At 59.1% G+C, this 16,469-nt stretch overlaps 1 protein-coding gene across 1 annotated transcript; it reads right to left on the reverse strand.

Moving 5' to 3' along the window:
• Positions 1-1,267: 1,267 nt before the first annotated feature.
• LOC115607744 (soluble scavenger receptor cysteine-rich domain-containing protein SSC5D-like) lies at positions 1,268-16,218 on the reverse strand. Its single transcript, XM_030485384.1, is given in 19 exon segments — positions 1,268-1,936; positions 2,203-2,256; positions 2,606-2,737; positions 2,898-3,176; positions 4,077-4,376; positions 4,585-4,638; positions 5,001-5,294; positions 6,011-6,150; positions 11,648-11,903; positions 12,796-12,966; positions 13,051-13,131; positions 13,210-13,363; positions 13,366-13,520; positions 13,644-13,812; positions 13,936-13,985; positions 14,126-14,425; positions 14,961-15,269; positions 15,382-15,441; positions 16,157-16,218. Coding segments are annotated over 18 exon segments (3,210 nt in total). The 5' UTR covers positions 15,437-15,441; positions 16,157-16,218; the 3' UTR covers positions 1,268-1,679.
• Between the last annotated feature and the right edge of the window lie 251 nt (positions 16,219-16,469).

Below are 16,469 nucleotides of genomic sequence, written 5' to 3' on the forward strand. Positions count from 1 at the left end.
CGGGAACAGCATCAGCCTCACGCTTGTATTGATCCTCCTTATTCCCATTGGCATCCTCAGAGCAACTTCCTCTTGGTTTCATTGCTAAAACCTTCCACCCTCTCCCAGGATCAGCTTCAAACTCATCTTTCCTGCTTCCTCACTCCCATCTTTCCCAAGGAGCCAAGTTTGAACCCATCACCCCTTGTCCTGTCACTCCAGTCCCTGATGAAGGTCCCTCTCCAGCATCCTTGTATCCCCCTTCAGACACTGGAAGCTGCTCTGAGGTCTCCACGCAGCTTCTCTTCTCCAGGCTGAACAGCCCCAGTGTTCTCATCCTGGCTCCATACGGGAGCTGCTCCAGCCCCTGATCATCCTCGTGGCCTCCTCTGGCCTCGCTCCAACAGCTCCATGTCCTCCTGATGCTGAGGACACCAGACCTGGATGCAGCATCCAAGTGGGATCTCACAGACAATCACCTCTTTTGACCTGCCCTCCATCACAAGGAGGATTTTGGCCTAAGGAGCAGCACTGGTTGGGTTAGAAGGAAGAAAACAAGATGGAATTCTTAGAAAACCCCCAATTTTATTACACTGGTTGTTGCTTCTTAAATATCTGACTAGTTCCCAGTAGTTCCCCCCTTTCCCTGCTCCTCATATCCCTGTTTCACAGCTCCAATGGGATCTGGCAGACATGGGGCTCGCAGCCTTTGTCCTGAAGCTGCCTGGCACAGGGCAGCTCGTTCTGCTTTTAGCCTGGCCTGGCTGAGAGGAAGAGTGTGATGGATCCAGGTTTGGAGACATGGAGAAGCTGGTGACCCCGCTCCGGATGGATCCATGTGGCTGCACACAAGCAGGTATGAAGCCACCTTCAACCCATCAGCCTCTTAAACTCATACAAACAGCTTAAACCCCCCCTTCTCCTCACACTCTCCAGCGAGAGAAGCTCAAAAGCAAGAGGAAGCCTCCTTAGAAAGGGGCTTGAGCACCAGGATGCAGCCAAAGCTGGGTTGGGTTGGCTTAAAGCTGAGCCACGGGTGCTGGTGCTGGGAGGAGCAGGTTTGGAGGAGCATGGACAGGTTTGGCTCTGGGGTGAGCAGAGCTCTCCCATCACTTGGGGGGATGTGGGCAGGCTTCCTTCTGCGGGGGGCAGTGCGGGTGCTTGTCATCCCTTGGAGTCATGGAATGGGTTGGGATGAAGGGAGCTTAAAGCTCCTCCAGTTCCAACCCCTTGCCACAGGCAGGGACACCTTCCACTAGAGCAGGTTGCTCCAAGCCCCTGTGTCCAACCTGGCCTTGAACACTGCCAGGGATGGGGCAGCCACAGCTTCTCTGGGCACCCTGTGCCAGCATCTTCCATCACCTCCCTTCAATTCATCATTGCATAGAACCACAGAAGGGTTTAGGTTGGAAAAGACCTTCCAAAATCATCTTGTTCAACCCCTGCCATGGGCAGGGACATCTTCAGCTTGATCCGGTCACTCCTCATGCTTCATCCCACCTTTTCCCACATGGGGAAGGTGACTGATGAACTAAACTAAAGTCATTTGTCCCCATAATGCAGGTAAAGCCACTAATAGAGCAGTTGCAGAGCTTTGCTGCCACGTGTCATGAGCAGGGGGATGGACCGGATGGGGACCAGCACCCCAAGGGGGTCACACTCTGCGGGCAGAGTGCAGGTCGTAGTCACTATCCGAGGAGTTATCCGGAGGGTTGGAAGGTCTGAACGCTCGTTCCAGGGCTGTGGGGTGATGGATGCATTGTTACGGCGGGTGGATTGTTCCCAATGGGAATGGGACATGGAGGAGCCGTTCCCAGCATCCTCCCACACTCACCTGGATACTCCGAGGTGTAGGAGCTCTTCTGGGGGGGCTGAGCGTAGTCGTTGTCCCCCCCCTGCACCCGCTGCCCCTCTGCCCGTGGCCTCTGGGTGATGGTGCTGTTGCGGTGGAAGGAAACTGGAGGAGACGGTGGGAACAGTCGGGAATGGGGGGATTTGGGGCTGGAGCAGCAGGTTGGAGGTGATGCACCTCGGAAGGGAAGGGGCTGAGTCAAAGCAGGACCCGTGAGCGGGGCTGGGTTCGTGTCGTGCTATGAGTCAATGCGGTGGCAGGAAGCGGGAGCACGATTCTGCTCACACTCTGCCTGCTGCAGGCCCCAAAACAGCCCCAAATCAGCCCAAACCAGCCCCAAAACACCCCCAATCCACCCCCAAACCCCTCACCCATCTGGTTGAGTCCTGTGGGGCCGATCCATTGGCGCTGCTTCTTTCTGGACACTGGAAGGCAGAGGCAGGTGATGAGATGAGGGGTATCCCCATGGAGCTGATGCCGCTTTCTCCTCCGGCTGCTTTCCCCCCCGCTGGCCCCATATGTCATCCTGCGTAATCTCCTCCTCCTGTTAATCCCCCCTGCCCCGAGACCCTCTGTCTGCCCTATTGTGTGTGCTCGGTGCTTAATCCCCCCCTTCCACCCCCTTCTCTGTGCCCACACCATGTGGGGCAGGCTCGGGGACAATGGGGGTCTGTGCGGAGCATCTCCCAAAGCCCCTCAAGGAGATGGCGGGGATGGATGCACGGCAGAGGGAGAGGAGGAAGAGGAAGAGGGGATCCAGAGCTTGCCACCTACTTCTCTTCATCAACCTCCTGTAAGCAGGAGGCCCACAGATGAGCAAGAGGATGCCGAAGAGCAGCAGGGCCAGGCAGATGCTCACGATGGTACCCGCGGCCGTGCCGGTGGGATGTGGCTTCGAGTCCTGGCCTGGAGAGGAGACAAATGTCATTATATGAGCCCCTTGTCTCTAATGCTGGGAGCTTGAACACGCAGCACCTTGCTGGGAGGCTTTCCCCACCCCCTGCCCCATGCTCTGCTCATTCCCCATGGATTCACCCACAGAACTCAGCATCACCCACTGGCTTACACACGACTCTGATCCGGGAGCAGCTCTGGCTTTGCCTGATGGGGCAGAGGTGCAGGTTGGGGGCCCCACAAGTGACCCCAGCGGAGGGGGGGTCCCGGATTTCAGTGCTGGAGGAGAGGTTCCCGCAGCGCAGCTCCTGGCACAGCTCCCTGCCCCACTGCACCCGCAGGGCCCTGTTGTCGCACAGCACCTGCCACCGGCCCTCGTGGAAGACCTCGATGTCCCCTTCGCATGGTGTGGGGCCGGATGCCAGCCTCCGCAGGGCCTGGGGCTGGGAGCCTAGGGGGGGAAAAAGAGGGGTCAGACCCATGATGAGACATTGGTACCGGCTGACAGGGCTTGGAATCCCATCAGCGTATGATCCCCTATCCCCTGGGATCGGTTCATGGCATCTCTGCTTCCCCTTGTGCTGCAGGGATAATGCATTGAGGAGCTCGGAGCTGTCCCCATGGCTCTGCCAGCTGCTGTGGTTCATCCCTAAATCCTGCAGGAGGGATTCCGAGCATGGGCAGATGGCGGGAATGTTTTGGGAAGGATTTCTTCCCTGTGAGGGTGCTGAGGCGCTGGCACAGGGTGCCCAGAGAAGCTGTGGCTGCCCCATCCCTGGCAGTGTTCAAGGCCAGGTTGGACACAGGGGCTTGGAGCAACCTGCTCTAGTGGAAGGTGTCCCTGCCCGGGGCAGGGGGTTGGAGCTGGAGGAGCTTTAAGCTCCCTTCATCCCAAACCATTCCATGATGTGGAGTGAGCCCGCTCCTCGCAGCTTTCCATGCCACAGCACCAGCACCAAGCAGCTCCACAGAGATACCACAGCCTCATAGAATGGTTTGGGTTGAAAAGGACCTTAAAACCGTCCACTTCCAACCCCTGCCATAGGGGAGGGTCACCTCACACTAGACCACATCACCCAAAGTTCTGTCCAAGCCGGCTTGATGCTCATGGCAAGCACCTAAGAGGTGTGTATGAGGGTGCTGGGCTCTATTGGCACCCCCTATAGATGGAGCTGCCCGGAACACACTGGTGACATCCCCTGTTTTACCTCCAGGAGAGGAAGGATGGGGTGTGTGGCGCAGATGGAGCCATCATCCCTGCATCCACCCCAGCATCCGCACGGGGGTCTCTGTCTCTATCTCTACAAGGGGAAAGCAGCGGGTGGCCGCGGAGCGGGGGTCGGTCACTCACCGGAGCAGCGGATGAAGGCAGGCTCCGCCCGGCGCCGGGCGCTGCTCCTATTGAAGCACTCGAGGAGCCGGTGGCTCCCGCAGGGCTCCATCACCTCCCAGCGCACCGGCAAGAGGCTGTCCCGCTGCGGCGCGGCGCTGGCGAGCGCGGTACCGCAGCCCAGGGCCCGGCACACACGGGCCGCCAGCACCGCGGGGATGCTCCGGCCGGCGGCCACCGAGCCCCACGTCCCCGCCTTGTGCAGCTCCAGGAAGCCCGAGCAGCCGGAGTCCCCGTCCACCAGGCGCAGCCGGGGGGGACCTGGTGAGGGATGGGGGGCGGGAAAAGGCATCTTGAGGATGATTCTTTCCATTAGGGAGCAGAAAGTCCCCCAAACCATCACAGCTGGAGCTTGTTTGCCCCATTGATGCTGCAAACGCTGTTAATGGGGTGAAGCAATCAACAAGGTGTTCCAGTTTGGCCATTGCTTCTCCAACCCCTTCGACCATACCAGGGCTGGGGGTCTTACCGATGGGCTCTGGGGTGGTGGCTGGGGGTGGCTCTGGGGTGGTTTTCAGCAGCTCTGAAACAAGAACAAGGTGATTTGGAGGGGATAGGACAAGGAGGGATGGATTTAAACTGAAACAGGGGGGATTTAGGTTGGATATAAGGAAGAAGCTCTTCCCTGTGAGGGTGCTGAGGCGCTGGCACAGGGTGCCCAGAGAAGCTGTGGCTGCCCCATCCCTGGCAGTGTTCAAGGCCAGGTTGGACACAGGGGCTTGGAGCAACCTGCTCTAGTGGAAGGTGTCCCTGCCCGGGGCAGGGGGTTGGAGCTGGAGGAGCTTCAAGCTCTCTTCCAACACAAACCATTCCATGATTTTACGACTGAAGAGAGGGGCCAGGTCCATGGGGATGCTGGTGACCAGGGTTAGGATCCACACTCACCGCTGCAGGTGAGGACCATGTGCTCCGTGCAGTTTGCCGGCTCCCACAAGCATCCCACCGGAGCATCCACCAGCGCCAGGCACCGCAGCCGCTCCATGTGTGGCTCCTTCCAGTTGGTGAAGAGAAGCCGGAGGGGCTCAGTGATGGGGGGACCACAGCCCAGCCTCCGGCACGTGCCATTGGCACCAGTTCTGATCACACCATCCCGGCACACACGGTTCCATCTGCCATGCCAATACACCTCCAGCATCCCGGCACAGCGGCACCCGCCGCCCGTGAGCCGCAGCCTGGGTTCTGTGGGGAAACCAGGGGTGGAAGGGGATTTCCTTCCCTTCATGGCATGTTTTCCATGGGCATGTCCTCATCATGGCTTCTTGCTAAAGGAAATAGATGTTGTGGGGTGTGTGGGGCTGGGGGTGCCATAGGGCTGCATGGAACCTGGGGTGCAGCAGGACCAGCTTCATGGCCAAGGCAGCTCCAGAAGCCACCACACTAAGGAAGCTTCATGGCCAAGGAGATGCTGATGGAGCCATGGCCAAAGGGATGCTGATAAAGCCATGGCCAAAGGGATGCTGATGAAGCCATGGCCAAAGGGATGCTGATAAAGCCATGGCCAAAGGGAAGCTGATGAAGCCATGCCAAAGGGATGCTGATGAAGCCATGGCCAAAGGGATGCTGATGAAGCCACGGCCAAAGGGATGCTGATGAAGCCACGGCCAAAGGGATGCTGATGAAGCCACGGCCAAAGGGATGCTGATGAAGCCATGGCCAAAGGGATGCTGATAAAGCCATGGCCAAAGGGATGCTGATGAAGCCATGCCCAAAATGATGCTAATGAAGCCATAGCGTGGTCCCCATCCCTGCTCTTACCTCCAGTGCTCGGGGCAGCTCCTCCATGGCCGAGGATGGCTGCAAGGAAGAAGGGGACAAGGCATCGATGCTGCTCCTTACCCCAGGGAAGGTGGGATCGCCCAGCCTGGGGCAGCAGCTCCCAGCTCCTGGCCTCTCACTGGTTATTTTGGGGGAGAAAAGGCCATTCTGGGGGCTCAGATCATTCTTGTGCCCATGTAAAGATGCTGCCGGTGGATAGAAGCCGGTGATGGTGGCCAGGAGCTCCCTGTTCATGCCGTACCCGGCTTTGGGGACCCCTCTGTCCCCAAACCCCAGTGGCCAGAGGAGGAGGTTGGATCTTGCTGCTTATTCCTTGGCAATAGAAGAGCATTCCCTGGGGCAGCCGGGAATGGAAGGAGCTGGGAATGAGGATGGAGGGGTGGATGGATGCCCCCAGCACCCATCGGCTCAGATGAGCACCCTGGCGGACCCCTAGGACCCATGCCCATCCAGAGCGCCCCTGCTTGGGGCTTACCCAGGATGGGCACATGGGACCCCCAAATGATCACCAGTGATGCCGGATGAAGCCACAAGCCTGAGCCCCCCAAAATGTGCCCAACAGCAGGAAAACCAGGGGGGGTCCCCATGTGGTTTGAAGCATCCCAAAGGCTGGGTGTGCATTGGGCACCCTCCATCCCTCCAGCACCCTGAGCCCCATAACCCCGGTACTCACCCCACATTCCCAGGAGGAGAAGCAGGCTCCGGGATGCCATCGGCATGGCTGGCACCAGGAAGCTGTTATGGGGCTGGGGCGGGCAGGGGGGGGCCGAGCAGGAACAGGCTGTTTTCCTCCCTCTGTGGTTTTCTGCGTCACTTCTGGGCTTGTTTGAAGCCTCAATCTGGCAGTTGCCTCCCCAGGCCCTACAAAGTGGGGGAAGATGGGGGGCTCGGTCCCCAGCCCCATCCTGGGGTCCCCCCATCTCTGCAGAGCACATGGGATGGGGATAGAGCCAGTGATGGGGGGCCTGCTGGGAGGCAGCGTGGGGCACCCAAAGGAGAACGGGGGGAGTTTGGGGGGTCAGAGATGGGAGAGGAAGCTCCCAATAAGGTGTTTTGGGAGCAAACACACTGGGTTGTGTGAGAAAACCAGCGCAACCATTAAACCCAACAGCCCGAGCACTGGATCCTATGGGAGACCTGCAGCCCCTGCCTAAAACAGGCTCCGCTGGTGCTTCTTCCTCCTCCTCTTCCTCCTCCTCGCCGGCGTGTGTTGGCTCTGCCCCGGCTGCACCATCCCCATCACCACCATCTGCGGTCACCGTGTGGGGCGAGAGGCACCGGGGCAGGAAATGTGCCATGGTTGGGTGCTGCAATGGAGGTGATGCATGGTGTGCCGTGCCACAGCGCGGTGCAGCACGCCAGGACGTGCCACACCATGGCACAGAGCAGCTCCCGTATGGAGCCAGGCTGAGAACATTGGGGCTGCTCAGCCTGGAGAAGAGAAGCTGCGTGGAGACCTCAGAGCAGCTTCCAGTGTCTGAAGGGGGCTACAAGGATGCTGGGGAGGGACCTTCATCAGGGACTGGAGTGATAGGATAAGGGGTGATGGGTTCACACTGAAATGGGGGGGAATTAGGTGGGATATAAGGAAGTTGTTCCCTGTGAGGGTGCTGAGGCGCTGGCACAGGGTGCCCAGAGAAGCTGTGGCTGCCCCATCCCTGGCAGTGTTCAAGGCCAGGTTGGACACAGGGGCTTGGAGCAACCTGCTCTAGTGGAAGGTGTCCCTGCCCGTGTTTGGAACCAGATGGGCTTTAAGCTCCCTTCATCCCAACCCATTCCATGGCTCTAGGACTCTATGTCACACCGTATCATACCCCCACGGGCCCCAGCAGCACCCAAAGCACCGCAACGGCCCCACATGCTGTGGCTGGGTGAAGGCATCACCCCGGGCACATCCCTGCTTCCCCCCATTGCTGCCCCCGTGTCTCCCCTCAAGGGCACACGTGGGGCACAGGCAGGGAAGGGACGGGGCATTGATCCAGTGCTATCGAACCCCTCCGAATCCAGGTCATGCGTGCTGCTCCCATTGACATGCTGGCGGGAAGGGTTGGGGGGGGGGTGAGCTTCCCAAGCAGCTCAGTGGGGTTATGGAGAGCTCCCATCCCCTCCATGGCCACCCCGGGGGGGTGATGCCCACCCGGATGCTCCGGTCCCCAGCCCCTGGGAGTTTCCTGCCCTTTGGGTTGAAGGTTTTCCATGACACAAGAGGAAGCTCGCTGGGTGCAGTGGCTGCAGTGCCTGTGGGTGCTGGGTGCAGGCAGCAGCAGGCAGCGAGGCTTAAGGAGGGCAGGTAGAGGTGCAGGATGATGCCAGCACCATGAGCATCCCATCTCCAGCATCGCTGGGGATAACCCAGCTGGATCCCAGCTCCTTGGCTTTGGCAATGCTTTGGGATAGGGATGCAAATCCCAGACTTGCTCCTATGGGCAGGAGCTGATCCCCATCACCCCACATTGAGATCCCTGATTCACCCCATGCAAGCCAGGATGAGGAAGCTCCACCTCCCATGTGTTATCCAAGGCTTCCTGACCCCCTCCAGCATCTCTGGAGCCCCTGGGATGCTGCAGCTGGCATGAGCGCATCCCTCCTTGCTGCAGGCAGTGCGAGGCAGCTCAGCACCACCTGCGTGCTGTGAGAGATGAGGGTGATGGCAGCATCACCCTGAGGTGCTGGGGGAAGGGGGAGCGGTGGGATGGAAGCTGACACGCTGCCTTTGAAGAGGCAGGAGATGCCTTTGGCGGTGCAGGAACGGGCTTGTCGGCTTCAACACGCTGCTGTGGTGGGAAGAGCCTGATGCAGGAGCAGCAGCAGCGTGAACACGGCCTCGATGTGCCTGGAGGTGACACATGGGCTCTTTCCCCAGTGGGAATTGGGATGTTTTCCCCTCATTAGGTGATACCCCCCTAAACGTGAGCAGCAGCATCCTCCAGGGTGGGATGGGGAGCACCAAGTGGTCCCAAAAGCAAAGGCGGCATCACCTCCTCCCAGCCACCCCAGTGTGGGAGCGGGGGCACCCCCTGCGCCCTGCTTGGCTGCTGGCACCATCTCCTCGCTCCTCTCCCCTTTGTGTGGGGTTCTGGTGCTATTTTGGGGCTTCCGGCGCCGTTGTTGCGGTGCAGCCCCTTTGTCGGGAGCCTCTCGCCTCGGTGAAGAGCTGGAGGATGTGGTGGGACGGCAGTTTCCAGCGGGGCAGGGCTGAGGGGTGAGCTCTGCTGCGGCTCCGCCTCGTCCTGGGGGTGGAGGGGATGGAGATGATAGGGGGAAATGGGGGAGATGGAGGTGATGGAGATGGAGGTGATGGAGGTGGAGGTGATGGAGGTGATGGAGGTGATGGGGGTGATGGAGATGGAAACGATGGAGACAGAGGTGATGGAGGTGGAGGTGGTGGAGGTGGAAGTGTTGGAGATGATAGATGGAAATTATGGAGGTGGAGGTGATGGAGATGAAGGTAATGGAGAGGGAGGTGATGGAAATAGAGATAATGGATATGGAGGTGGAAATGATGGAGGTGGAAATGATAGAGATGGAGGTGATGCAGATGGAGGTGATGGAGATGGTTGAAATGGAAATGATGGAGATGGAAATGATGGAGGTGATGGAGATGGAGGTGATAGATGGAAATGATGGAGATGGAGGTGATGGAGATGGAGGTGATGGAGGTGGAGGTGATGGAGGTGATGGAGATGGAAACGATGGAGACAGAGGTGATGGAGGTGGAGGTGGTGGAGGTGGAAGTGTTGGAGATGATAGATGGAAATTATGGAGGTGGAGGTGATGGAGATGAAGGTAATGGAGAGGGAGGTGATGGAAATAGAGATAATGGATATGGAGATGGAAATGATGGAGATGGAAATGATGGAGGTGGAAATGATAGAGATGGAGGTAATGGAGATGGAGGTAATGGAGGTGGAGGTGATGGAGATGGAGGTGGTGGAAATAGAGATAATGGATATGGAGATGGAAATGATAGAGATGGAGGTGGTGGAGATTGGGGTAATGGAGATGGAGGTGATGGAGATGGAGGTAATGGAGATGGAGGTGATGGAAACAGAGATAATGGATATGGAGATGGAAATGATGGAGGTGGAAATGATAGAGATGGATGTGATGCAGATGGAGGTGATGGAGATGGTTGAAATGGAAATGATGGAGATAGAAACGATGGAGGTGATGGAGATGGAGGTGATAGATGGAAATGATGGAGATGGAGGTAATGGAGATGGAGGTGATGGAAACAGAGATAATGGATATGGAGATGGAAATGATGGAGGTGGAAATGATAGAGATGGAGGTGATGCAGATGGAGGTGATGGAGATGGTTGAAATGGAAATGATGGAGATGGAAATGATGGAGGTGATGGAGATGGAGGTGATAGATGGAAATGATGGAGATGGAGGTGATGGAGATGGAGGTAATGGAGATGGAGGTGATGGAAATAGAGATAATGGATATGGAGATGGAAATGATGGAGGTGGAAATGATAGAGATGGAGGTGATGCAGATGGAGGTGATGGAGATGGTTGAAATGGAAATGATGGAGATGGAAATGATGCAGGTGATGAGGATGGAGATGATAGATGGAAATGATGGAGGTGATGGAGCTGATGGAGGTGATGGAGATGTGCCACAGGGTTTGGCCTGCTGGTGGAAAGAGCCCCATGGGCTGCATGGCCCATGGGGATGGAGGGGTCCCCACCACAGTGGTTACGGCACCTGCAGCCCCCACACCACAGTGTCCCTGTCCCCAAGCTGTGCCTGGCACAGGGAGATGTTCCTTTGCTCAGCACCCTGCCAGGGCTTGGCTGGACCAGGGGATGCTGCAGCTTTCACCCCAGCATGGGGGATGCTGGACGGGGGGGTCCATCCCTTGGGGGCCGGATCCCACCTCCTGAGCTCTGCGTGAGGGAGATATACCCATCATGAGTTGGTTATGTCCCACCTCAGTGTCTCTAACACAGCCCATGTGGGGTGAGAAGGGTCCAGGCCCCCCCAGCACCACCATACATCCAGCACCATCCAGTGTGCTCAGGTTTGGACCCTGGTGCCACCATCCCTTGAGTCCCCCAGCCAGGATTTGTGGGCACAGTGACCACTGTAGGAAATGATGGAGATGGAGGTGATGGAGATGATGGAGGTGATGGAGATGATGGAGGTAATGGAGATGATGGAGGTGATGGAGATGATGAAGGTGGAAGTGATGGAGATGATGAAGGTGGAAGTGATGGAGATGGAGGTGATGGAAATGGACGGAGAGGACCATCCCCTCCAGGATGGGGAGGACCATGGGCCAGTGGTCTCCATATCCATCACTGTGTCACCACAGAGTGCTGGGGACACTGCGGGACACCACTACCCCATATTCCCCCTGCACTGATGGCCACCCCGGTGCTGTGGGGCTGGATCATGCCATGTGTCTGCTCTGGCTCCAGACCCATGGGTGATGCTGCTCACCATGGCTGCGACCACAGGAAGGGCCACTTTGGGTCACTTATCCCTTATCCCCCAACTGGGAACCATTGGGAGCACTTGGTGGCTGTGGGGCTGGTGACCTCTGTGGCCAAAAGACATGGTGATCCAGTGGGAAAAGCTTTTAATGGGAGCACAGAACCCATCACAGCTCATTGGGGTGGCACCAGGACCAGTGTCTGACCCCAGGATGGAGGGGATGGATGGATGGAGGGGATGGATGAGGAGATGCTGGCAGCGGAATGGTGAGACCCAGCAGGGCCAGGTCCCCTGTTGTGCCCCTCAGTACGCAGAGCCCTGGATGTCATCGTAGTCGCTGCCCTCAGAGGGGTCCCCCCCGGTCCATGGGGCCTGGTCCCCCCCAGTCCATGGGGCTTGGTCCCCCCCAGTCCATGGGGCCGGGTCCCCGGGTGTCTCCGTGCTCTGGTTCTCGTACCACTCCCCCGAGGAGGTGCTGGAGCTGTCACTGGGGTCAGGGGCTGCTGCAGACACGGGGACCCCCTCACATCCAGGGGGGGACACCGCCACCGGGGGCATGTGGGGCGCTGGGGAAACAGGGTCAGATTGGTACCTGCCACCCCTGTTCCCATCCCCTGGGGTCTCTCCATCCTGCTCCCATCCTTGGGGTCCCCCCAACCCAGTTCTCCTCTCAAGGTTTGTCCCCATCCCTACTCCCATCTCCTGGGGTCCCCCCACCCCAGCTTCCCTCCCCAGGGCTGTCTCCATCCTTGCTCCCATGCCCTCAGGTCTCTCCATCTCTGCTTCCATCCCAATCCCTGCTCCCATCTTTGGGGTCTCTTCCTCACTGCTTCCATCCCCTGGGGTCTCTTCATCCCTGCTCCCATTCCCATCTCTCTCCCACCCTTAGGGTCCCCCCCAGGGCTGTCCCCATCCCTACTCCCATCTCTGCTTCCATCTCCATCCCTGTTTCCATCCTTGGGGTCCCCCCACTCTGATTCCTCTCTCCAGGGCTGTCCCCACTGCTGTTCCCATTCACTGGGGCCTCTCCATCCCTGCTCCCATCCTTGGGGTCCCCCCACTCTAATTCCCCTTTCCAGGGCTGGCCCCATCCCTGCTCCCATCCTTAGGGTCCCCCCACACCAACTCCCGTCTCCAGGACTGTTTCCATCCCTGCTTCCATCTCTGCTCCCATCCCCTGGGGTCTCTCCATCCCTGCTCCTGTCCCCATCCCTGCTTCAACCCTTGGGGTCCCCCGCCCCAATTCCCCTCCCCAGGGCTATCCCCATCCCTGTTCCCATCCCCTGGGGTCTCTCCATCCCTGCTCCCATTCCCATCCCTGTTCCCATCCTTAGGGTCCCCCACCCCAATTCCCCTCCCCAGGGCTGTCTCCATCCCTGCTCCCATCCCCTGTGGTCCCTCCATCCCTCTCCCATCCTTGGGATCCCCATGACCCCACATCCCTCCGGCAGCACCCACCTGATCCTGTGCAGCTGTGAGCAGTGGGTGCCATGTGCTGGTGGGTGCCACTGTTGGGGTGCCCCGTGCAGACTGATGGGGACACGCTGCCATTGCAATAGGGCTCCATGGACATGGATGAAGAGGAGGTGGAGGCGCTGCCATGGGATGTGGATCCCGGCCTGGCCAGTCCTATGGGACACAGGGACATCAGCCCCACACTGCGGGGTGGCCGCTTGCCCCAGGACACAGGGATGAGCACCCATCACATCATACCCTCCTCCGGGAATGGCTCCATCCCATTCCTGTTGGGCATCAGCAGGAGGAGCTGCTCCCGGGGCTGCCGGCGCAGGGAATCTATGGGGAAGGGATGGAGGGGACATCAATGGGGACACCCCATGGTGCTGGGGGTCCTGTGGCGGGTGGGGTGCTCACTGTGGAAGGTGGACAGGGCCACGGGGGGTTTGCTGCTGAAGTCGTAGTGTTCATAGTCGGAATCAGAGTCGGAGTCCTTGGGGAGGGCTGTGACCAGCGGGATGGAGGGATGAGATGGGGATGGGGCAGCCATTGCTATCCACAGCCCATGGGGAAGGGAGACAGGGACCACCCAGACATACCTGGTCCTTTGGGAATGCTCAGGGGCATATCCCTGTAGTCATTGGAGGTCCCAGAGGGCACATCGGGGCGCTGGGAGCTGTGGGTCACCACGACTGGGCCGGATAGCCCAAGGGAGGACATGGTGTGGGCTGTGGGGACAAGGGGGGATGTGATGCTCTGTGGATCCATGGGAATGGGGTGGCCCTGGCTGGGCTGGAAGTGTCACCCCATCCATGGGCAGAGTCTTCCATGCCCCTATGTGGGTTCCTTACCGCTCCTCTTCCTCACCCTCAGCAGGGCAGCGGTGAAGGCCACCACGGTGAGCAGGAGCAGCGCTGCCAGCACCAGGCAGAGGATGAAGAGGGGCACGTGCAGAGGGGCCCGTGATCCCGCATCCAGGGAACCTTCATCAGCATAGAGAACAGACACAGCTCGTGATACCTCAGACATCCCTGCCTCCAGGGATGTGGGGCATCCAGACATCCCTTCCTCCAGGTAACAAGGGGGAAACGGGATGCTCCAGCCCCGATGCTCTGCAGGACACTCACCACTCAGGACCGTGACGTTCGGTGTCACCGTGGCCATCGGGGTTGGTATCTGCAAGCCCAAGGAGCCTGGTAGGAGGGGGATAGGGATGGGGGGACACAAGAAGATGGGTTGAAGCTCATCTATGGAGGTCCCCATGGCTGAAAGCAGGCGGTCAGCACCCCAATACCCACAGGGCCGCGAAGAGGAGGAGGATGGAGACCCATACCATTGCAGATGACACCAGCCGCCCGGGACTGGTAGCAAGGAGCTGACTTATTGTACGTCCAGCGGCAATAGGCCAGCGATGGCTGGTGGCTCTCGCACTGGTAGAGCATCCTGCCGGGCAGCGTGTGGCCGTAGGAGGGGTACCGGAGCGGGGCCCCGCAGCCCAGCGTGTGGCACAGCACCCTGGCCTCCAGCTCGTACCACGTGCTGTCACACACCGTGTTCCACGTGCCACGGAACAGCACCTCCACCCGGCCCGCGCAGCCGTCCCGGCCCCCCGAGAGCCGCCACTGCTGGTGCTCTGAATGGAAACAGGGAGGTGGGATGTGCTGCTGCATCCCGCGGGATGGGACACCTCCGTCCTTGAGGGCAGGGATTATGGATCATGGAATGGGTTGGGATGAAGGGAGCTTAAAACTCCTCCAGCTCCAACCCCCTGCCACGGGCAGGGACACCTTCCACTAGAGCAGGTTGCTCCAAGCCTTTGTGTCCAACCTGGCCTTGAACACTGCCAGGGATGGGGCAGCCACAGCTTCTCTGGGCACCCTGTGCCAGCGCCTCAGCACCCTCACAGGGAAGAGCTTCCTTATATCCAGCCTAAATCTCCTCCCTGTTTCAGTTCCAACCTATTCCCCCTTGTCCTGCCCTGGTGAAGAGTCCCTCTCCAGCACCCAAATGGAGTTTGGAAGCATCCAACGCCAAGTTGGAGCAACCTGCTCTAGTGGAAGGTGTCCCTGCCCATGGCAGGGGTTGAAACTGGAGGAGCTTTAAGCTCCCTTCATCCCAAACCATCCCATGATTGCACAAGTGATGTCCCCAGCACACACCAAACCCACCTGAACACACCACACCAGCATCTTCCTTATGGCTGCAGTCGTGCTCCAGCGCAGCCAGGCAGTCCCAGAGATGTTCCTCGTGTCCCTCACACCCCATTTCATCCCGGAGGATGGATCCATTGCCCCGGCCATAGGCAGCACCACCATGGACACTCACGGCATGGCCACACTGGAGCTGCCGGCACACCACGTCGGCATCGGCCAGGTCCCATCCATCGTCACACACCGTGCCCCAGGCACCCGCCTCCTCCATCTCCACCCGGCCCTCGCACCGGCTCCGGCCCCCGGCGAGCCGCAGCGCACCGGGACCTGCGGAGACACGGGATGAGGGTCCCATCCATGGTGTTCCCCATAGGGAGCAGCGGGATGCGATGCCACCACCCGCAATGTCCCAATAGGACATTGGTCCTCCCGTGCTCACCTGGTGCCACCGAGGTGTTTCCTGCTGGGGTGGTGGGGGTTCCTGTTGGATCCATGGGGGCTGCAAGGAGGAAGGGGAAGAGGGTGAGGGGGTGAGCTCAATGGGAGCCCAGTGCAGGGGTGGATGGACACTAGGAGCAGAGAGGCAGGATGGAGTCCAGAGGAGACCATGGAGCTGCTGCCCTTAGGCAGAAGCTCTTCCCTGTGAGGGTGCTGAGGCACTGGCACAGGGTGCCCAGAGAAGCTGTGGCTGCCCCATCCCTGGCAGTGTTCAAGGCCAGGTTGGACACAGGGGCTTGGAGCAACCTGCTCTAGTGGAAGGTGTCCCAAGGGGGTTGGAACTGGATGAGCTTTAAGCTCCCTTCCAATCCAAACCATTCCGTGGTTCCATGTGCTACACATGGACACGCATCGAGTCCTCCCAGTGCAAAATCACTCTGTGGGTCACAGGTAACAAAGCAGAGGGACACGGTTCTGCTCCATCCCCAGCTTGAATCCATGAGGAGGTGGGGGGCAGGCGGAGGAGGTGCAGGAATGTGCGCCCATAAAGTGATGCTCTTTTGGGGAAGGATGCTCAAAATGGCTTCCCCAGCTACACAAAATGGACGGCACCATGAGGACCCCCGTCTTGCACCCCTAAACGTCCATCCCAATGTCCCCACATCAGCCCTGGGATGGGGATGTCCCCCAGGTCCATACCCTGCTGTGGGATCTGATTGCAGGATGGGGGAGGCAGAATCTGGTTTTAAATGTGGTGATATTGGGACAGGACTCACCGGTGGGGAAGCCGAAGCGTCGGGTACCATTATCCCGGGATGCTGCCGCTTCCCAGCTCGCTGCTCCTGCTGATGGAGAGGGGTTGTTGCTGCCTGTACCTGCCTGTACCTGCCTGTACCTGCCTGTACCCCCAGCCCGGCCCCTATGAGCCATCACTGCAGGTGAGTGGATGCTGCTGCCACCAAGGTCTCACTTTAGGCTTTAAGACACCCCAAAGACTCGATCCCATCCTCTTTGTCCCCTCTTTCCCATCCCTTCACTCAACACACATCTAGAGCCAAGCCACTTTTCCATGGTTATCACTGGAAAACC

Source organism: Strigops habroptila, chromosome 4 (genome assembly GCF_004027225.2).
Source record: "Strigops habroptila isolate Jane chromosome 4, bStrHab1.2.pri, whole genome shotgun sequence".
NCBI lineage: Eukaryota > Metazoa > Chordata > Aves > Psittaciformes > Psittacidae > Strigops > Strigops habroptila.